This window comes from Macrobrachium nipponense, chromosome 18 (genome assembly GCF_015104395.2).
Source record: "Macrobrachium nipponense isolate FS-2020 chromosome 18, ASM1510439v2, whole genome shotgun sequence".
Lineage (NCBI taxonomy): Eukaryota > Metazoa > Arthropoda > Malacostraca > Decapoda > Palaemonidae > Macrobrachium > Macrobrachium nipponense.
The window spans coordinates 65,175,452-65,198,923 of NC_087211.1; the positions used below are offsets into that span (position 1 = coordinate 65,175,452).

The 23,472-nt window shown below is 44.5% G+C and overlaps 1 protein-coding gene across 1 annotated transcript in view; it reads right to left on the reverse strand.

The window, feature by feature from the left end:
• The window catches only part of LOC135196624 (uncharacterized), a 41,567-nt gene extending 18,298 nt beyond the window's left edge, over window positions 1-23,269 (reverse strand). The window contains exons 1-8 of the mRNA XM_064223465.1: window positions 23,262-23,269; window positions 22,152-22,352; window positions 21,726-21,980; window positions 11,246-11,432; window positions 10,539-10,673; window positions 9,697-9,841; window positions 9,166-9,282; window positions 7,064-7,202 (exon numbers count right to left, since the gene is read on the reverse strand). Coding sequence (XP_064079535.1) covers window positions 7,064-7,202; window positions 9,166-9,282; window positions 9,697-9,841; window positions 10,539-10,673; window positions 11,246-11,432; window positions 21,726-21,980; window positions 22,152-22,352; window positions 23,262-23,269 — 1,187 coding nt within the window. The remainder of the gene's footprint in view (window positions 1-7,063; window positions 7,203-9,165; window positions 9,283-9,696; window positions 9,842-10,538; window positions 10,674-11,245; window positions 11,433-21,725; window positions 21,981-22,151; window positions 22,353-23,261) is intronic.
• Between the last annotated feature and the right edge of the window lie 203 nt (window positions 23,270-23,472).

Sequence of the window (23,472 nt, forward strand, 5' to 3'; positions counted from 1 at the left end):
TCCGTCGCACCTTCACAGGACAAAGCAGCATAGCCTTCGTATCGGAGGCGGTGAAGTCCATTAGGGAGGGTATTGTGAAGGACTCGAACCAATCGTCAGTTACCGAAGGGTTCTGAGTCTTCGCTACGAAGATCGGTACGAAATCGAGCGTCACAAATCCCCATCCCTTTGTGCTTGACTTCTCAAGAGAAGTCATGCAGTTACCTAAGACGAAAAGAAGGGAATAGTCGTATGACCTATCCCTCTTCTCGACTTTGGTTATGTACAGTACTCATACTGACAAGCTATTAAGACGAAGTAATGATTGCTCTGGAACAACCGAACTAAGTCCACAGCATAGTTCGTAACTGACTCGGGCGCTCTGACAGCTGCCGACTGACTGGTTCGGAATCAGTAGAGGCAAGTTGTCCAAGCATCCGGGTAAGTCACGTGACCTTCGCCCTTTAAAGAGTTATGCTGAGAGACCAACAAATAAAATATTTGTTAGTCACCGATGCCGGACGGCGCGGCGATGATTCTCTTAATGCATAAGCTCAAAAGGCGAAAGTCAATTGCCTTCAAAAGACCGAGGTCCCTGATGGCAAGAAAATCTCATAGACGTTGAATCTCAGCTTAAGGAGAAACAACACTATGTGACGTTGAAGACGAAGGTAGGCAATGAATGCAACCTACGTCTTCCAGCTGAATCGAGAGAAGGAATCTCAAGATTCTAAACCTGTGCTTACAAATGACTGAAAACGCTAACCGCCATTTCATTGCTGTCCGTTGTGCAATGAAAGCGGGGCGTTCTTCAGTAATGAAACACAGGGGAGAGCCGCTTGAAGAACTGCTTCTCATGGGCTGAACGTTTGGAAGTAGAGCTGGCAGGTGTGGGAGTAGGCGATGTCTTTCAATACATCTGCTAATCCGGGGTGAACAATGAACAATTGTACACCTCCGAATACAAGATATTTTGAGGACAAACTCAGATTCCGCAAAAATCATTCGCATTATCGGGATACGATGCAGCAAGAGACTATTACAGAATTCTGTTACCGTGCGGTAAACAGAAGATGAGAGTCGAATAGATATCTCTGTTTAAAATTCTCGCAATACCGAAGACGATGAATACTAGCGTTTCACAGCAGTAGATGGTCATTCATGTATGCGAGAATCCCCGTTAATCAGAGACTTAAGTCCGTGATTGTTTTTGGAAGAGATACGGTTGTTATTCAATCAAAGCAGGTGAGAAAGAACATAAACCAACCGTCTATCTCAAAGCGGCAGCTGATACTGAAATGCCTCGGGCAATTCAATACGCAGTAGCTGTCGCTGACTCGTCATCCTGAGTTGCCAAGTAATCCTTTCCACGAAGGAATGCGTTCGGCTAGAACCACCGAGCATAAAAAGATATGCTCGAGCAATTATATTTAAGCGAAACGAATTTCGGTAATATAAAAGCTTAAATGGTGTTGTTGTGACAACACCATAAGTTATACAAAATTGAAACTGGAAACTCCTGGGAGGTTGCAGGCAACCCGGCGGGTTGCAGTTCAATTAGAATACTTTTCGTCTAAGTCGCAATCCGTAGAATAACCAGGATATGCGCCTACCCCTCGGACCATTCAACTGCTTAGCAGAATCATGTCGCGAGGTTAATATACGTAGTATATTTGTAGGATTCTGAACAACGATCTCCATCCTAAATTCTTTCCTTCAAGAAAACAAAATAAGGATTGGAGATCGACCACCTTCGTTCTCTATTAAAGAGAGTGAAGGAGAAGTCTTCCTCGAAGGAAAGCTTCAATGGTGAACAGAATACTAAGACGATAGTTCCAGCCAAACTGGATATTCCCGTCCGTTCTTTTTCTATTCCAAGGTTGGTCGCCTACTGTGAGATAGTCTTCTTTCAGCAGCAGTCTTCTTCCTAATGCTAGAAATTCCAGGAATTCGAGCATAGGCGAGGTTCCCGATTATCGTGTAACATATCGGGGATGTTCATCCGTCTCGCTCACTTTGGAGGACCGTGGTCTCGCCTATGTGTTTGGAGATCGTAAGAAAATCTAACACTCGAATGCGCTAGAAATTCCGTAGAATTCTAGCAGTCTGCGAAACCCCCACCGATTCGTCAAACGATATCGGCTGGTGGTCCTCTCGATTCCCGTAGAAATCGAGAATGGGGCAGGATCCCTCCTCAACGACCGGGGCTTACGTCAGGTAGGACCCGAAGGTCCCCCCTGGTAGCGCAGTCCCCAACGTGGGATCCTACAGAGAAATCTCTGTAGGATCCTTCCCCGTTCCCTCGTAGCCGTAAGGAGAGAGGGAATGGGGGAGGAATTTGATACTCGCTCGCCTTCCCAGTGGAACTAGCAGTTGGAGAAGAGTAGGGGGCAGCCATCGCCTTGCGGCGATGGCCTCTCAGAGTCTGGGAAAACGTATCGTCAGGAGAAACGTTTTCCCCGAGGAGGGTTACGAACTCTCACTGTAGGTAAGGGTCTGCCGCCACTGTGAACGTCGTCTGGGTGGGGCTGATCGACACCTGACAGGAGAGAGCTGATACCGTCCTCCGACTCATTCCATCCTCGTCGAGGTCGAAACCTCTCAGGAGGACCGAAGGAGTATTTAAATACGGTGTCCGAAGACACGTAGAAACGCCGCTGTCGCAGTAGAGGGAGGTGGAAGTAGCTTGATCGACCGGCCAGAACTGAGAGAGCCTTCTTGTCCGGAGACGAGAGACTCTGGTTCAAGACAGAATCGGCAAGCTCCGATCGCGGCATACCCACCGTCGGTTGGGTTCCCTCTCGGGCCCCAAAACGACTCGAGCAGAGACATGGGTTCTGCTGGTGGGAGCGGCGATCCTTCCCCCCGGTCGTTGTGCTGACGAATCAGTGCAATAACCTGGGTAAAGTTACTCTGAATCTCGGAAGTTACAGCGTCTTGAGGAGTAGGACCGTCCAGTCCCTCCAACAAGAGCAGCTCCCAGGACCCTCCTCCTTCAGAAGAAGGAGGACCAGCAACAGATCCCCGACGGTTGCCTCCAATCACTTGCTGCGTACGTCCTTGGTTGGTCCCTAAGACCGAACCTGGCAACGGCCTGGTCCGGCTCGTTTGACATGGGGATCGTGAGCGGCGCATAATCTCTCACGATCACTCCTATATACCTCGCTCTTCCTGGCGTATGCCGAGGAAGTTGAAGGTATCGGAGAGACAGAACTGACGGCTTACCCCCTCTCCCCTGACGGTCGCCTCCAATCACTTGCGCGTACGTCCTGGTTGGTCCTAAGACCATACGTGGCACGTGCGGCGTCGTGACGGGATCGTGAGCGGCGCACCTCTCACGATCACTCCTAGCTACCTCGCTCTTCCCGGTGTAGCCCGAGGAAGTTGAAGGTAGTGGAGAGACAGACCTGACGCTCCCCCCCCGCTCGCTGGCAGGACCAGCGTACGTGGGGGGCTGCAGCCGATCACCAACCCGCGGTGGGGATCGATCTGCAGGCCTGGCCGTGCCGCTCACCTGTGGCGAGCGGCTCGACTGAGCACGTCGACCCCGGATCCCCGTGCGTCAGACGAGCTGCTGCTGGTCACCGTATCCGCCCGGTCCCTGTGGGAGCGGCGGTCAGGTGACCTGCAGAGCTCGCTTTCGCCGTGAGACCGGTGAGGCGTTCCACTCGCGCACGTCAAACCGCTGGTAACAGCCGAGGCTGGTACCGTCGGTCGAGGGGACCTGGGGACCTCTTCCCAGCCTCAACCCGTGGCCGGTCATAGACCGTCACGTCCACCCGTGGGTACCGGTGGTCGCTGCGAGAGCGGCCGCTGGCCCATGGCGAGAGTCACCTGAGCGGCTCTCGACAGTCTTCTGCTCCGTGCCTCGGTCATGACGCTGAGCGAAACTCAGGCGTCTTAACTTTGGCTGCACGGTCACCCGAAGGAGATCGTACACTCGGAACTTCTCGCGGACGAGAAACCGAGCCGGTAACCTGGCTTAGCAGCAGAGCTGCCAAACCAGGCGAGGGTGTACCAGCGGTAGCCAGCACACCCTTGGTCCCCGTCTTCTTCTTCTTCTCAGAAGGGGAGACGGGCCCCGTTCCCGAAGGAACAGGAGGACCAGCAGAAGAACCCCCCCGTCACACCGGAATGTGACGAGCCCTTCGAAGTTCCCTGAAGGAGTCTTCTTAGGGGGAATAACAAAACCCGGTTACCAGGGCTGGTCGCTGCCGAGAGCCGGCCGGCTGGGCCTGGCGGAGATGTCCACCTCTGCGCGGGTTCTCGCCAGCCTTCTGCTCCGTCGCCGTGGTCTTGGCGCCGAGCGAACTCTGGTGCCGAAACTTTGGCTGCACGGTCTCCCGAGGGAGAGGAGCGTACACTCGGGATCTCCCGCGAACGAGAGACCGAGCCGGAACCTGGCGCGTTAGCGGCATCGCCGCTAGCACCAGGCGAGGAAGTACCAGAGCTAACCGATACTCCTCTGGTCCCCGTCTATCTCTTCCTTACGGAAGGGGAGACGGGCCCCCCGCTCCCGAAGGAGCAGGAGGACCAGCAGAAGGACCCCCCGTCCCACCGAGGTGGGACGGGCCCTTAGAAGTTCCCGAAGGAGACTTCTTAGGGGGGGGAGGCCAGCCTTCTTCTTCTTCGGCTTATGGGCCTTAGAAGTCGAAGGGGAAGAGGCAGCAACAGACGAAGACGAAGATGACACCTTCCTCTTCTTCGTCAGCTCACGCAGGACAGTCGTCAGGTCCTCCATCCAGGCCGGAGTCGGGCCTATTGCCGAAGCAACACGGCCCGACTGCACTGTCCGGAAGGACCTGGGACTGGGGAAGAACACACGGGCCATGGGCATTACCAGCATGGACAGGCGCAGGAACCAGGAGCGACAGGAACAGCAACCAGCTCAGGAGCGGCAGGAACAGCGGCAGCGGTAAACACAGAAGGGACAGCCAAGCCAGTAGCGGGAACCACATCAGCGACAGGTACGGCAGGCCCAGCCATCGCCTCGTAGAATCATCGGCAGCCAGCGTGGTACTGGCAGAACCGGTCCAGGGGCCGCGAGCTGCTGGAACAGCGGAAGTCTGGGGCAGGCAACACGAAGAAAACACAGGCGGCGGCGGCATAACCCTCCTCGGTACGGCGGGCGACCGGCCCTAGAAGCGGCAGACGGCGTCACCGACACAGCATGGGGAGTGTAGACCAGCTGGGGGAAGCAGCATAAATCGGCCGTTGAAGGGTTGTAGTGAGACCACTCCAAGGTCACCGCCCCAGCCTGCTAGACTCTGCAGCAGATCGTGGATGCTAGGCACGCCCTGCAGCCGCAGTGGTCCATACCTGTCCAAGGTCGTCTCCCACGGCTGTAGCACCTGCGGTAGCACAGACAGATTAGTAAGAGGGGTTCCCTCACGCACGGGGGGGGAGACATGTGCCCCACCCCGAACGAAGGAAGACCCCAAAAAACAAAATACGAGGAAGCTGAGCGGGGGGGCAGGAAAGAAGACGAAGAATCGGATACCAAGGGAGTCGCGGGAGAGCTTTCCGACGACTTCCTGGCAGACCTTCGCTTCCCCTACCCCCGCACAGCAGTGAAAAGTTAATATGAAAATGAAACAGAATACTGCACTTGCGATTCACTTCATAGAACTTAAAGAGGGAAAAATCAATTCCCGGTAAGAGCGGAAACTTGATCATAATAATCTGATGCTATCATAAATATATATGAAAATGAACAATACTGCACTTGCTATTTTCACTTTCACAGCAATAAATCGTAAGGATTAATTCCGGGTAAGAGCGGAAATTGATCCAAAATTAAATTTGATGCAATTAATAAATGAAAATGAAAAGAAAACTGCATTGCGAATCCACTTTCATTGCATTCTATTCATACAAAATAAGAGGCTCTTGCCGAGCGCAATCAAGCTCTCGGCAACGAACGCACAGGGCAAAAATATAATGAAAAAGAGTACTTACATCTTTCAATTACACACTTTCGCCCAAAATACATGACTCGGCGCGAGTGCGCCCGCCCTCGGCACCGAGACATAATTCAAGGGTTCCCAATTCAGTGAAAAGAGCGGAAATCGCCGTCTCTACGGCGATAGCTCCATGTTGATTCATAATTAAGTAATGAAAATGAAAACAGTGTACTTACAGTTTCATTTTCAAGTCAAACCAAAACCATTAGTAGAAAACACAATTATAAACAAAGCATACGACGATGAAGCGGGCAGAGAGCGATGACGAAACACGTCCTTCACACCCGCGGCCGAAAGCAAAAGTGATTCTTCACTCTCGGGCGCGCGGGTCGGGCGCACGATCGGACAAGCAGTTAACTACCATTCTCCCCTTGTTCGAAGCTTACGACCGTCCCAGCTGCCGCTAGTTACCTTCCTATTGTTAAAGGACCGAGGGTTTGTATTACGTATCGGAACAAAGCGTATGCCAAGCCAACAAACAAAGGGTACTTCACCAAAATCCAAATCGTCGGCAACGAGAACGAATTTTAACTATCGTAAGGACTGAACAACAGGTGTTGTCCAGCCGGCGACAGAAAATAATCTGACAAGAAAGGGGGACTGGTTCTTACACCCGCCTCCCAGCGGCGGGTAAGGTAGATCACCTGACCTACCTGTAGCGTGTGCCGCGAGTTTTGAATTTTCTGTCGTGACATCAGAGACCTAAGCTAAGTATATATCTGGCAGGGAAGTCATGTACAAAAATGTATATATCACTGTACATTTTCTTTCTCTTTAGTTTACACTGGGTCACAAAGAATTGAGATGTTCCAAAACAGGGCTGCTCACAAAGAACTTTGAGAACCACTGATACAGAGGTAATGAATGGACACAACTCCTTACAACCAAATTATTGTTTCTAAATTTATCTCTTCGATTAAGTTTTGTTTGCCATATTATCATCAATATCTTTACCACACTTTACTTAGTTAAGTCTCAGTGGAGTGAAAGAAACGGTTCACATATTTAAACTTTTAGGGATCAATGCTCAACTTGTCATGAATTCACCAATTTCTACATATAAGGATTTTCTAAATCGGCCTTAAGAATTAATAAAAACACAAAGAACTAAGATTACTTACTGTTGTGCATTTTGAGAACTGGTTTTTAAGTTGTCTAAAAGACCAATTGTGTCAGTAAGCTGATGAGAACGGGGCTCCAACAAGCATTCCAATTCACAAAGACAACTAGTCATATCCTTCAGAGCTCCAGATAACTGATCTGAAATGAAAATCATTGTACTTGTATGCAGCAATATAAACTGTAAGGAACACTGATTGCTAAAATCAGTGTTCCTTAAATAAAATGTTCCATAAAAATGTATTGTATAAAATTTAACACAAATTAATATCTGATAATCTGGAAATCACAATCTGATATAAATGCTATCTCCTGTTAATACAATGTGTTACAGTACAGTTGGAGAATGTCAGGACATCACCTTGAGTATGATGTAACATTTCTATGTCAACCGTATGGACTGAAAGGTAAAAAATTTTACAGAAAATTCTAAAAAGGTGAATATTTAAATTTTCTACCATAGTATTGAGAATAACTATATGTAATAATCTGCTTTAAAAGGTAATACATAAATGTTTTTATTTTTATATTTGACAGACACAAGGACATAGATCGTTAGTTATTGAAAAAATGCTCACTTTACTCTTGTACATACATGGACAGAATAAGTATTAAAAATTTGTTGTTTGCAGTAGGTAATTATTAAATGAGTGAATCCATCCACTTAAGAAAAGCCTTTTACCCTGGCCAACTTTGTCAGGTTTTAGCTGCAGTTACAGATTGAGCCCGACTATGCAACCAAACAGCAGTTTAGGTATTTACAATTGAGGGCAATCATTGATCATCAAATCACCTACAGTCCCTTTGGGAGTTATGTTAAATAGCATTCACAACAAGTACCATATTCACAGTTTCATGCCTAAAGAAGGTTAAATGCTGTAACTTGTAAAAGGACTGATTACTGGTGAAGCTTTCAGGAGTTAAAGTTCAGATAAATTACACCAGTCACCATCAATGATAAAGGTCTTGCAACCATAGAAGATTTTCAGTACAACACCACAGAACTTGAAAGTGACCCAGACACAAAAATCACCATTGAGATAAGTAACAATTATGTATTTCACTTTCAAATAGTATTATCTTAATTGTTATATTCTTTTTTTCAAAATATTGTGTGTTCTAACATGGAAAACATGGAAATCAACACATATGCCTTGCTTGATTAAAATTGAAATGGGCAAATTTATGACATCACAGTCCAGTATCAAGGATCCAGCCTCTTGTATGTGTAACTTTGTTCAAGAAAATTTATAAAGCTTGCTAATCTGTCTTGAAGACACAAAACAAAGAAGAAAGGGTCTTCAATATGGGATGCCTCAGGGCTACCTTGTTCAAAACTTATACTTGTGAAAAATACCTATTGGGAGGCTTACACATCTGAGGCATCTCTTTCTAAAAGTACTGGCAGTCCTTCAGGCTCAACAGAAGCACTTATATAGAGTCCACAAAGCTAAAAAAAACTTGAGATAGGGAAGACCTATAGCCATTAATAGCAAAGACAGGTAACTTCTTCACATGCCTCAGAACCAAAAATAAATCTGTTAAAAGTGGAATACAGGCATCAACTGGATCTATATCATCTCAACCACCTGCCAAAACCTGACATTAAGTACTGTAGCAGTAAACACAAGACCTTGAAAAACACTGTTATACTGTTAACAACTGCAGAGAACCAAAAATTTCAAGACAATAAAAATTGTGTGTAATTATTCAGTCCAGTACCCAACAATCCAGAGGTAGAAATAACCAACTAAAGAAAGTGACTGCTCAAGTATAAAGCTCCTTCATTTATTACTTACTAAAATAGTGAAAAAACTGGAAACATAAATATGTATAACCTTGCAAAATAGCAATCAGTTCTGGACAGAGCTGTACAGTGCTGCAGACATTCAGAAGAAAATAAGGTAACTATGCATATGAGATGACTACTATAATACTTCTGTCTGTTAGACAGGATTCCTGAGTCCAGGGGAAGGTAGACCTTTGGAGGCCATAAATGATGCAGATGTGATAGAGCAATTACAGAGATGTCCTACATTTTGATCTATTTGTACTTATGCCTCAAGAAAAATATAAGCAAATTATTTCTTTACTACATACTTACCTCTATAGGCTGCATGATTTGTTGGCATATACAGATTATCCATCTTTACTTGATGCAAATTTTTCTCAGATTCCTTTGTCAGAACTTCTAATGCAGATTCACAGCCTGGTAGACAGTCTGAATTATAAAAAAAAAATCAATAGTACAGTAACCGTATAATTGGAACTTGCAATGATCCTGTAATCAGATATCTAATTTAAAAAATCAAGTAAATTCCTGAAATATATCATGAATTTGATTACAGTATACAGAAAATTTTATTACTGTATACAGTATAGCCTCAAAGATCCAGCCAGGCTAGGGGGAAGGGCAAGATCTTTGCAAATTTTGTTCTAAATGTATGGCCTATTTGACAAAATAATTTTGCTTAGCTATCTCCTAGTGAAGTTAATGAAATGAAAAGTATATAGTATAGCAGATTTTAAAAATTCACTCTATGAGAGAGAGAGAGAGAGAGAGAGAGAGAGAGAGAGAGAGAGAGAGAGAAATTTCAAAAAATAAGCAACAAAATGGCACACATCATAATCTCACCTGCAAGTTTACAAAGCAGATCAGTCTGATCTTTGTAAGACTGGAAGACTTTCTGGTGATGGTAGAGCAACTCCAACTTCTTTTTACGCTCCATCACTTCCTCCTGTTTTTCACTTGTTAATTGATCCAAGAACACTAGTTGGGTCTTATTGGAAAGAAAACAGATGAAAATAAGATTTTAGGACTTCTTTATCACAGCTGATATATCTACAGTTAAAATCAAATACGTATACTTATTTGTAGAAATTACCGTTTCTGTGCCATACGCCATATTATACGTGATTAAGTAATTCATTCTAAAACAGTCTTTGTTCATGTTAAATCTTACTACATGAAAGACACATATTAGTTATCTATCCTCATAACACTATACTGTAATGTGAATCTTTATAAAAATGATCATTTCTTTTGCAAGAGAATAAAATTCACGTTACAGTCCTATTCTGAAATAAGCTTATTCAGTAAATTAGTATTAAAATACATATATGCAAAATTTATTCCATAAACTCTGATTTCTACACATCACATGACAAGAGGGCACCAAATAAGGAGTGTGCCTGTGTAACACAGTATAGATCATGTGAAAGGTTCTTATCAGTAGCTGTATGAATATGAAAGTCATAGATTTAAAATAAGAAATATTAAGAGAAACTTGATATGATGAAAATGAAATGTGTAACAACGAATAACAAGCTAACCGACACATCAGTGTTCTAGAAAAAAAGTGTCAAGAGTTTTTACTCCGAGGTCTTCCAATTATTTAGCAACTTTCAAAAACACATGCACCATCAAAAAACTCTTATGTAAGAGCTTAAAAAGGAACAATAATTCAGCAAACCTACCTTCAAGTCTTCCAACTGTTTGTTGAATGCCTCTTCTGTGACAACATCAATATAGGCTGCTTGCAAGTACCTTAAATATTCTTTTGCAAGGTCTTCAAAAGTAACCTCTTTAGTAGATCCTATACTTGTGTCTTCCTGTTAGTAACAGAACATACTTGCTTTAGTTTCACAAAACTACACCTAACTGACATTACAACATTATTATTATTACAGACAGTCAGTAGTCTGGTTAACCAAAGATACACTTAAATCAGTAGTCTGGTTAACCAAAGATGAACTTAAGTGAAAAAGAGCTAGAACTGAAACTATTTCTTACGTCAAGAATTCATCAGATTTACTTGTAAAGTTGGCAACAGTCCTTTTCATAATCTTTTATGAAATACAGTATACTATGCATCATTAAGTGTCCAGTATCCATCACTTTACTTATGAAAAAGCAACATTTTGAGAAAGTATGCTGTAAGTGTTTAATAAATCATGCTTTCTTTATGTAAACAGAAACAACCTCTGTGCATTGGTTTAACAAGGTCTTTGAGGCAGATTTCTAAGCTTTAAGAGGGTTAATCAGAAAGATATGTTGCTTAGTGAGGAGCCAAAATTGAAGAATGCTGAAAAAGCTGCTTGCCCAATTACAAATGTACAGTGTGCTTATAAAATAAAAGTTAATTTCAAAACAGAAATGGTATTAACTTTATGCAATGACTCACACTGAATTCTTTTTCACCAGTAGATAAGATAGTAACTTCATTCTTTTCACCACTACTCGAGTCCAGTCGTATAGCAGATATATCAGGAAGTTCAGGAAGCTCACGAATGGCACTATTTGTTATGTCACATCCTTTCGGACCAATAAGATTTGCCTTCCCAGGTTCAACTCCACCTACAAGTGTTGTACTTCAAGAAAAAATAGAAGAAAAAGTTTAGTAATATAAATCCCAACTACAAGCTTTGTATCAATAATAATTCTTTTTCTTGGTTATAAATAAAAAATAAATATATGCCAACCAGGGAAAAATGCTCCGGGGACAGTAGTTAAAGTTACCATGTCACAAATCCATGAATCTTAATCAATACTTTCCAAATAATATAAAGTACTATGCCAACAAAGTTCTTAACCACTCAAGTGGTTCAGTAAAGTTTCACTTCCTAAAAATATTCAATACTTTCCAATAAGAAAAAAATCAGCAGAACATGGAAGAAGCAGGATGAAAACCACAGTGTAGACCAAGAGAATGATGAAGAAATGAAGACTGAGACCAAATGCAAATTCAGACAGAAAATACACAAAATAGAAGTGGCTGTAGAAAAATCATTACTACATGTAACTAGGTCAAGAGAACTTGAAATTAAAATGTTAACAAAGATAAACTGTACTGCCTATTGCTAATAGGAATTTCAAAAGTACACTCAGAGTTTTCATATCTGCATTTATAGTTCAAGACTATTCCAGAGAACTTTATACAGTTAAGTCACTTTTTGCTGTTATGTTTTGCAGAACAATATCACTAGAATACAGTTTTCTTTAAAGTATTCAACATAATCTTCTTGTACCTTTCAAGTCTATTACAGTATTTCTGAATTTTTATAAACAATATTTCTCATACCTGTAATCAGCATCATACCAATAACTTTTGATTCCTGACATCAAACACTTAATTGTTCATTGCCCTACTGATGTTAACATTGTTTCTCAGTTTTCCAAATAATTTTCAAAACAACTAGCAAAGCCAGATAAAATTTTATCTAATGCACTAATAAAAGATTTTTTTCAAACTATGAGACAATCTAAAGGTAGTATACTCAAACCTGATAGGATTTCCTTAGAATGTTTTGAATTCAAGATTTACTGTCTGTTATTGGTTGAAATGGAGTCAAATAAAATTTCAAAATGTCCCCTGCACGTGGGTTCAATGGAATGCACCTCACATACTATACATAAAAAATTACTAAGCATTCTTATCAGCACCCTCAGGATCCCAGCAGCAATTTCTTTCTTGTTTACTTGACATCCATTCCCTCTTTCTTTTCCAATACTCACGAATCACCTCTACATACTGATATCACCATTTTAATGCATATACTCTGTAATAACTGTAATCTAGAGGTAAAGCAGAAATTTAATATTCAGACTTGTTTTCATCCAGCCCAGGGCAATCTCTCACTACTGGCCCCTAAATAAAAATGCAAAATGAAAGCACCTTGATCTTGAGACCGAAGATTGTGACTTGCCATCTTGACATTCTAATTTACATCAGTTATGGTATACTAGTTTGAAAAAAATCTTCTGAACTAAGTCCTGAGACCAATAGTGGTATGATTAACTTGCAGACTGCAGTATCCCTTACATAAATCCACCTTTCTAGAGCCAAAGTGATCAAAATTTAAACATTAAATTCATTACTGTAAAATGCACTTGCTGACTTCTACAACATATGTACATACAAGAGTACACTCCAATTCTATCAATAAATTCTTAGGCATAAATAAGATGTACTAGACTACCAGGTGAATTCTTCATTCTTACAGCTACTAAGAATGATTTTTCAATGTTACCCCAGTGTTGTTTTCACCATCTTCATCCTTCCAGAATGATAATTTTTTTGAAAGTAAATTGTATTTTTCCTAACTATACAAACCTGAAGTCCTTTATATTAGAAATTACTTTTAGCTAAGCTGGAAACGGCAGCTAGATTTTCAAACAAGGTGGTTAGGCAGTTAACTACCATTTGGTAGCAAACATTCCAATTTTCCTTTCAGCCCAAGCATCAGATTGAGGGGGTGGCATGAGGTGGGCATGAAATATAATGTAAAGGACCTCACAATTGTATAGTTAGGAAAATACAATTTACTTTAATAAAATGATATTGTCATGTTACAATAAAGTTTTATACATACTTACCTGACAGATATATACTTAGCTATAGACTCCGTCGTCTCCGACAGAATTTCAAATTTCGCGGCACACGCTACAGGTAGGTCAGGTGATCTACCCGCCCTGGCCCTGGGTGGCAGGACTAGGAACCATCCCCGTTTTCTAATCAGAATTCTTCTCTTCCACCTGTCTCCTGCGGGGAGGCTGGGTGGGCTATTAATCGTATATATCTGTAGGTAAGTATGTATAAAAACTTTATTGTAACATGACAATATCATTTTTATAAACATTCAACTTCCCTGCCAGATATATACTTAGCTGATTAGCACCCATTGGTGGTGGGTAAGAGACAGCTAACTACTGAAATAGACAGGTAAACAACATATGTTGTAGGTATTTATAAACCTTGGTTCCTACCTTATTAGGCTGAAGACTTCGTGGCTACTGCCTTGGAGTCTGCTTAGCCTCAAGAGCCTCAGCGAGATAATGATCTATGGCTAAGAGTTCTTGTGGTCTGCCAATGGGGTCTTATCCACTTACTCGGCAGAGCCTAAAGGCCTTTGTCATTGGGTGCTATTCCACTAACATGACAATACACCTTGTTCAAGGAGCACAAAACCGATCCCGATCACCTGATCCTAACATCCATGTTAGTTCTAAGATTGTAAGGAGTTATCCCCCCGAACTCCTCACAAACACCAAAAAACTCGAAACATAATTACACTTTCATTACAAAATATACAAAAAAAAAATTTTGTACTCCCCTACTAGTCATACATACCCTTGATCCCCACCCCTACCAGCAATGACACCTGCTCCCGTGCGACAGTAGTGAGCTTGCTACTAGAAACCAAGCACATATCTGACAAGAGGGTTTATGTACGATTACAAAAACACAAAATTAAGGATCAGTCTTTGCTCCAAGACCCAGTACTGTATCTGCTGATACAAAAGGACCTAGCGAGAAAGCACTTCTCATAGGTCACTCTCACGTCCTTCAGATAATGAGATGCAAACACTGAATTGCACCTCCAATATGTAGTCCCTCATGATATTCTTCAGAGACATATTCTTTTGGAACGCCAAAGACGTTGCTACTGCTCTTACTTCATGCGTCTTGACCTTTATTTAGAAGACCGAAGGATTCCTCGAGCAGTTCTTGTGAGCGTCCGTAATAACGCTTCTCACAAGAAAGCCAAGGCGTTCTTGGACATGAGTTGTTTGGGGTTCTTCACTGCACACCAAAGACCTTGTTGACAAGCTCCCATCTGTCTCTTCCTCTCTAAATAGTATTTAAGAGCTCTCACTGGACAGAGAGATCTCTCTATCTCTCTGCCTACCAGGTTAGATAGGCCTTTTACCTCAAAACTTCTGGGCCAAGGTTTTGATGGGTTTTCGTTCTTTGCCATAAACATTGTCTGGAAAGAACCAGATGGCGCATCTCCTTTGAACCCCACGTGGAATCCAGAGCGTGTAATTCGCTCGTCCTCTTGCTGTAGCGAGAGCCACCAGGAACAAGCATTTCCTAGTGACGTCGCGGAAGGACGCCAGATGTAAAGGTTCGAATTTATCCGATGAAAGGAATTTCAGGACCAACGTCTAGATTCCAACTAGGTGTTCTAGGAGTAGCTGCTTTCGAAGTCTCAAAAGATCTAATTAGATCGTGTAGATCTTTGTCGTTAGCAATGTCCAGGCCTCGATTCCTGAATACTGAAGACAGCATGCTTCGGTATCCTTTTATTGTCGAGACAGATAGGTGTGATTCCTCTCAGAAAGAGGAGGAAATCGGCAAATATTCACTATAGAGGTACTGGAGGAGGACAGCTTCTGACCCTTACACCACCTCCTAAAGACTTCCCACTTCGACTGGTATACTCTTCTCGTCAAAGCTCTGCGGGCTCTAGCGATAGAGCCCGCAGCCTTGCGAGAAAAGCCTCTCGCTCTGACAAGTCTTTCGATAGTCGAAAGGCAGTCAGAGCGAGACCTGGGAGGTTGTGATGAAACCTCTCGAAGTGGGGTTGTCTGAGTAGATCGTGTCTGTTTGGAAGCGATCTGGGAAGTCCACTATCCACTCCAGTACCTCCGTGAACCATTCCTGGGCTGGCCAAAATGGGGCTATGAGTATCAACTTCGTGCTCTTCGAAGCTACTAACTTCCTGAGCACTTTCCCCCAGGATTTTGAACGGGGGAAAGGAAAGGCGTAAGCGTCCACACCCGACCAATCCATGAGAAACGCGTCTATTGCGAAGGCTCTCGGATCTTCTACTAGAGAGCAAAAGGTCTTTATTCTTTTGGAGAGGAACGTCGCAAACAGGTCTATGTGAGGTCTCCCCCACAGGGACCAAAGACTTCGACACACTTCTTCGTGAAGAGTCCATTCTGTGGGAAGGACCTGGTTTCTCCTGCTCAGTCTGTCCGCTCTCACATTCTTGATCCCTTGAACAAACCTTGTGAGGAGAGTTATGCCTCTTTCTTCCGTCCAGGTTAACAGGTGTCTTGTCAACTGATAGAGGGAGAAAGAGTGCGTGCCTCCTTGCTTGCGTATGTAAGCCAGAGCCGTGGTGTTGTCTGAGTTATCTGTATCACCCCGTCTCTGACTAATCTCTTCGAAGAACTTTAAGGCTAGGTGTATGGCCACAAGTTCCTTGCAATTGATGTGCCAGGACACCTGTTCCTTGTCCAGGTGCCTGACACCTCCCTTGCTCCCAGCGTCGCTCCCCATCCCGACTCCGAAGCGTCGGTAAACAACACTGGTCTGGGTTCTGCAGAGCAAGCGATACGCCTTCGTTCTTTTGAAGCTGAGGGATCCACCACTTCATATGATCTTTACTTCTTGTGGAAGTTGGAAGACGTCGAGAGTTAGTTGACCCGTCTTCCAACTCCACACCTCTTTGAGGAAAAACTGAAGAGGGCGGAGGTGAGGTCTCCCTAGCGAGAAGAACTTTTCCAATGAGGACAGGGTCCCTAAAAGGCTCAGGTAATCCCTCGCTGAGCTGTTCTTTCTTTCTAAGAAGCTCGAGATTCTCGACAAACCTCGAGCGATTCTTTCTCGCGAAGGATATACCCGAAAACCCCGAGAATCCATCTGAATCCCCAGATAGACCAAGAAGTTCTGGCTGGGGATCAGTTGTGACTTCTCGAGGTTGACGCGCAACCCTAGCGAATCTATCATGTTCCTTGTTACTTCTAAGTCCTCCAAGCACTGACTCTTCGACTTGGCCCTGATCAGCCAGTCGTCCAAGTAGAGGGAGATGTTTATCCCCTCTAGGTGAAGCCATCTTGCTACATTCGCCATCAGGTTGGTGAATACTTGTGGGGCTGTAGACAGTCCGAAGCACAGAGCCCTGAACTGAAAGATCTTGTCTCCTATCACAAAGCGAAGATATTTCTTTGACAAATGGTGAATGGGAACGTGGAAATAGGCGTCTTGCAGGTCCAGAGAGACCATCCAATCTCCTGGGCGAAGCGCCGACATTACAGAGGCGGACGTTTCCATACGAAACTTCTTTTTCTGTACGAAGCGATTCAGAGCGCTTACGTCCAGAACTGGCCTCCACCCCCCCGATGCCTTTGGTACTAGAAAAAGGCGATTGTAAAATTCCCGGGGAGTGTGGATCCTGCACAAGTTCGATGGCCTCTTTTTCCCACATTTGCTCCACCATTTGAAGGAGAGTCTTTCGCATTAACGGGTCTCTGTACCTCGCTGACAGTTCCCGAGGCGTAGATGTTAGGGGCGGGCTGTCGTCGAAGGGGATTACATATCCCTTCTTTAGGACCGACACTGACCAAAGGTCGGCTCCCCTTTGTGCCCATACTCCTGCAAAGTTCAGGAGTCTGGCGCCCACTGGTGCTTGGAGGAGCAACAAGTCACTTCGATTTCTTGAAGGGCCTAAATGAAGACCTTCCTCTCTTTTGTCAGAGCTCTTCTTCTGGCAGGGGGACGAAGCCGCTGCACCTCACGAAAGGGCTGCTGAGTAGGACGAGATTCCATTCCTTAAACCGTCGACACTACCGTTCGTTCCTTTTTCTTGGACGTTTGCGTAAGTAGGTCTTTGGTGTCGCCTTCTCAGTTAGCGAGCGAGATATATCCTTCACTAACTGAGAAGGAACAGATGATCTGATAGAGGGGCGCGAACAGTAAGGCAGTCTCTGGCTCGGAGAAACCCTTTCGATAAAAGGGAACCATACACTGATCTCTTTTTCAGGAGACCAGCACCAAAAAGGGAAGCCACTTCACCCGAACCGTCCTGTACTGCCTGTCCATGCAGGACAGGACGCTATGGAGAATTTCTGGGTTTTTCAGAAACTCCGGATCCTTAGATTTGTTGGCCAGAACTCCGAGTGACCAATCCAGAAAATTGAACACCTCTAAAGTGACAAAAAGTCCCTTTAGAAAGTGGTTCAACTCTGAAGTGCTCCACGTCGCTCTGACCGATCCTAAGGAGTGACGTCTAGAGGCCTCCACTAAACTGGAAAAGTCGGCATCTGCAGAGGCGGGTAAAGAAAGACCCATAGTCTCTCCTGTCCCATACCAAATACCTCTCTTCCCGTGCAATCTGGAAGGAGGCATGCAGAATACCGTCTTTCCTAACTCCTTCTTCTTGTCCATCCAAGAATCTAAAGAATGGAGTGCCTTCTTCATTGATATCGCAGGCTTCATTTTCAAAAAGGCCGACGATTTAGCCGTAGCTGAGCTCGAAAAGAGCGAACGAGGAGAAGGAGGAGCCGCAGGACTAAGAGAATCTCCAAACTCTTGTAGTAGTAATGAGGCCAAGACTTTATAACTAGAAAGTCCCTCATTAGCAGGAGGTTCGTCGTCAGACAACTCGTCTAACCCTCGATCAGACGAAGGAGAAAGTTCACGTTTGGAGGGAGAGTCCTTCCAAGACCTCCTATGTTCTAAGGAGGAGAGGAGCTCCTATTTGGCGAAGAGTCATAACCTCCAGGAACGAGTCCCCGACTCTTGACTCCTGGCTCTTGACTCTTGCCTCCTGACTCCTGCCTCCTGGCTCCTGACTCCTGCCTCCTGACTCCCTGCCTCCTGGACTCCGGACTCCTGCTCCTGATCCGGACTCCTGGCTCCTGCCTCCCGACTCCTGCCTCCTGCCTCTTGGCTCCTGGCTCCTGCCTCCTGCCTCTTGCCTCTGGCTCTTTTTGCCTCCTGGGCTCTTGCCTCTTGCCTGGATGCCTCCACACTCTTGGCATCTTGGCTCCCTTGCCTCCTGGTTGACGTCCTCCCACTCCTGGCTCTTGGCTCCTGCCTCCTGGGTGGACCCCCGTCCTCACTCCTGGCCGGTGCCAGACGTCTGATTGTTTCATCCAGGTTCGTACCGGAAACCTCACCCTCGAGTAGGAGTATCGATCCTGGAGGTAGATACCTCCATACGTCTGGAGGATCTTTTAATAGGAAGGGAAGTGTCTTTCCTTCTAGGAGGCTCCTTTGACAGGACTCCTACAAACGACGAAATCTGTTCCTGCATCGCCATCATGAACCTCTTAGTAGCCTCCTCTTTATCCTCTTCGGGAGGAGGGGAAGGAGGAGGGGGGAGGAGTCCATAGCCTCCACCTCCTGCCTCCTTCTCACTCTGGTTGAAAGAATGGCTCTTCTTGCCTTCTTCACTCCCGATGGAGACTCCTCAGGGAAGTTTTCAGGGCTCGAGTCAATAGTCGGCGCCCTCCAAACTCCTCTTGAGAGGCCGAGATCGATCGGAATCTCTCCAATCACGTCTCGGTGATGAAGATCCCGACGACGAGAAACACTCACGTAGGACGCTTTTACAATAGCGGTCCTTGGCAGTCTGGGGTGTCACAGAAACCGCCGAAGGGACACCTGATCGGTGGGGATTCTCCACAACCTCCTTTCGGCTTCGACATTCCTTCTCCTCGGGGCATGTGAGCTTGGAAGAGGTCTAGACCTAGGAGCGTTGCTGAGCCGACCAGATGCCCCCTCCACTACACTGGGGACACTCATATCACTGTCCACTGACAAATCACTAGCCTTACCTTGATGGCAGCCATTTTGTTTTCCATCAACTTGAAGGCTGCTTTTAGATCTGCAAGTTCTTTCGCTGGATCTACAGGTTCTGCAAATCGGAGGAGAAGGGGCTGCAATGGAAGGAGAAGTAGCGATACTTACCCTTGGGGAAGATCCCAAGCTTGGAATTAGTTCAGATCTAGAACTACTTAAAACTTCTATGAGAAGCCTTCCTCACTCTTTCTCTTTCTAACTTTTTTAAATAATTAGTTAGATTCTTCCATTCGTTCTCACTCAAGTTCTCACATTCCTTACAAGTATTAGTAAAAGAACATTCATACTCCCTGCACCTCTTGCATACCGTGTGAGGGTCTACCGAAGCTTTCGGCAACCTCACCTTACAGCCTACATTCACACAACGTCTCACAACCATACCAGAGTCAGACATATTTAAAGAAAAATCCAAAATCAAGTACACAAAACAGTCCACAAAAAGCGCTTATTGCCAATCCAACAATCCAGATACGTCACCAAAAGTCGGTCAAGAAGATCAATTGCCGGTGAAAAAAGAAAAACCAATCGAGAGGAACCAACAACAATGTTGATGGTCCGGGCGACAGAAGAATTCTGATTAGAAAACGGGGATGGTTCCTAGTCCTGCCACCCAGGGCAGGGCGGTAGATCACCTGACCTACCTGTATGCGTGTGCCGCGAAATTTGAAATTCTGTCGGAGACGACGGAGTCTATAGCTAAGTATATATCTGGCAGGGAAGTTGAATGTATAAAAAAAAAAGTTTCATTTGTTCCTACACAGTATAGTATACAAACCATTGGTCATTTACATTAGGAAGACTCAATCTTGGGAGGAGGAATCTGAGTGAGTCTCTAGAACTGACTGGAGTTTGCCACACATGGATCTTCTTCCTGGTCGAAAGAGTGAGGAAGAGAACCATGCCTCTGACAATTGATTGGAGATCAATGGTCAGGCGGGTGATGGCAAAATACCATAGTAAGAACCTTGGCAAATGCAGAGGTCATCACCATAGTTGTGGTCAAGGTCTCAAGCGCATGGGTCACTGCAGGCATTGCCAAGTGAGCCAAGAGACTTGCCGAGATGGAGTGCCAACAAGTCCCAACAAATGCCAGGCTGCAGACAGGTCTGAAAGATGCTTCTCCACCACACCTGAAGAGGTTCCCCCGTGGAGTGACTGGAGGGCCCCCGAGCAGAGGAGACACTGATCACCTGGTCCCCCAATTCTCTTCGTCTGACGAAGCAGACAAGAGAAGGAGAGACCTCTCCCAAAGGAAAGGGAGCAAGGGGGACAACTGCCAGGAAAGAGAAACGAGGACAAAAGATTGGCCACCAAGGGAGTCGTCAGGGGCATATAACCTTCAGACGATACCTTAGTACCCTACCTCTGATATCATTTATTCCCGGCAAACTTCACCCACTGCACAGACGACCAGAAGCGACACTCATTACAAGAGAGTTCACGATCACAGTCACATCCCCTTCAGGAAGCACAAAGGACGTGAGGGTCGACATCAATACAGGAGCAAAAATAATAGTACACCCCTTACCGCCAACCCCAGGACACATGCTGGGGAGTGGCGGTCTTATGTACAGGCTTAACTGATTTGTGGGTTTGTATATTGCAATAAATAACAAACACACCAACAAATAAAACAAGATACCACTAGGAAAAAATGGCTAGTGACAGTCAGGCAGTAAACACATGTCCGCATCTGACGACAGCCAAAAGAAAATTGGAATGTTTATGTTCAGGTGGGATGGGATGGGATGGGACTCCCACCAACCGAACGGTAGTTAACTAACTTACTACCTTGTCTGAAAACCTAGCGGTCATTTCCAGCTTCACTGAAAGTAATTCATAATGTAAAGGACCAAGGGTTTGTACTATATTGTGCAGGAACAAATGCCTTTGAAAGTTATTTTGAAGAAATATTATATCAGAAAACAAATAGGAAATACAAGAAAAGGCAAAAGAATATCTTTAATGATCCCAGTGCTATGTTACTACTTATCTTAGCATTTGTCAACAAAAAAAGAAAATCATGCCAGGGGAATCAACAACTGAAGCAGGATGGAAAAAAGCAAGATGACAGACTAAATAAGATTCAGACAAAAAGTACACAATATAAGAGGTGCAGAAAGAACTCATTTCACATTAGCCCTGTAGAGGGTAAACCTGAGGTAGAAAAACTAATGATAGTCAAATACATTCACAAGTACATATTCTGCTGAAATGTCTGAAATTATAATGCAGCAATTAAAAACTAGCAGACAAAAAATACAGCAAAAGTAAAAATACAGTGTACCTGAAAATATTTTGTGTGCTCCCCAACATGGTCCTTTCTGCCAAGACTGTTGAATGAAGCTTTGAACTCCCACTAGCTGAAGATTTAGACTTCAATGGACTACGACCATTAAGTCTGGACTCATTCAGATTGAAAGCTGATTTGGCAGGTCTTGGTTTTGAAGTTACATTGACAGTGCTTCTCACTGCATTCTCAGATGTTCTTGTAATATTATTCAACGATTTTCCAACACCAGGCCTCTGAGACGATGAACCCCTAAAAATAAAGAAAATACATACACATCATCCCTCACCTGGGGGGTCCTTAGTTTGATCCTAATGTGAAATGAAAATTTATAAAATATTTTCTTTGGTAACAATTTATACACAAATAACCAAATTTCAAAAGCAATTATGAATTTTCAAACTTTGAGAAAAAATATCGTACCTCATCACTTTCTTCCTGGCAGTTGTGTCAGGCAAAGATGCCGGACCACTTGTGCAGTTCAGATTATTCTTGCTGTGGCTACTGTCATTACCAGTTATTCCACTCCTGCTGTTGCTGTTGTTATTTTTTGAATTGCTCAAACCAGTTCGAAACCGTGATTGAACAACGCGGGACTTTGGCTTACTTTGCTGCTTTTCTTTACTGTAAAAATGAAAATAGGTGACATTATGTTGCATACTAAATGACAGTCATTCTAACAACTAGTTTCAACATTTCTGTTGTTTTAGCATATTTGTTTTTCTTTGCTAATCTATTATATAATATAACCTTTACAACCCTTTTTTTTCCACACTACGATCCTTTTCCTTTTAAAGTCCTTGGGTTTGTAGCATCCTACTTTTCTTAATAAATTTCATTTAAAATGACAATTTGTCGAAAATTGCATTTTTCCTAACTATACAAACCTGAGGTCCTTTAACAATAGGAAGGTAACTAGCGGCAGCTGGGACGGTCGTAAGCTTCGAACAAGGGGAGAACGGTAGTTAACTGCTTGTCCGATCGTGGCTCGCGCCCGAGAGGTGAAGAATCACTTTTGCTTTAGGCCATGCAAAAAGTTGCAGAGTGAGGTGGCATGAGGTGGGACTATATGTAAAGGACCTCAGGTTTGTATAGTAGGAAAAATGCAATTTTCGACAAATTGTCATTTGTTCGATACGTAATACAAACCCTCGGTCCTTTAACAATAGGAAGACTCACTTCTTGGTGGGAGGAATCTGAGTCTTTTTGGTGAACAGACTGGTGTTCGTCCAACCCTGGAGTGCCTCCCTGGTCGTAAGAGCAAGGGAGGGATCCAAACCTCTGTCCGATTGATCGGGGTGTGCACCGCAGGATCAATGGTCAGACCTCTGGGCCAAGTACTAAGAGAGAGGCAAGCGTATCTCTTCGTACCAGCAAGCAAGAACTTGTTCCTGTTTGCAAGAGACAATCATAAAATGATGGGTTTGTCTCAATTTGGCATCCACTTCCTCCCCCTTGTTGGAGGAAGAGTGGTGGATATTTACTCCTATCCCTACTGAAAAGGGATAGGATGGTGCTCTATGAGTAGCTCACCTCTGCATCTCTGTCCATTCAACCCCAGCGCAGGGTGACGACCGTGTCCCTCTACCCAAAGGTAGAGGGAAGAAAAAGATGGGAAGAGGAGCCAGTCACATCTCATTCCTCATCCATTCCTACGGTCACACCAGGACTCGATGCTGTTTAGCCTGCGAGGGTCTGGGTTAACTACACAACGTGTTGAGCAACCACCACGGTTCCCAAGGAA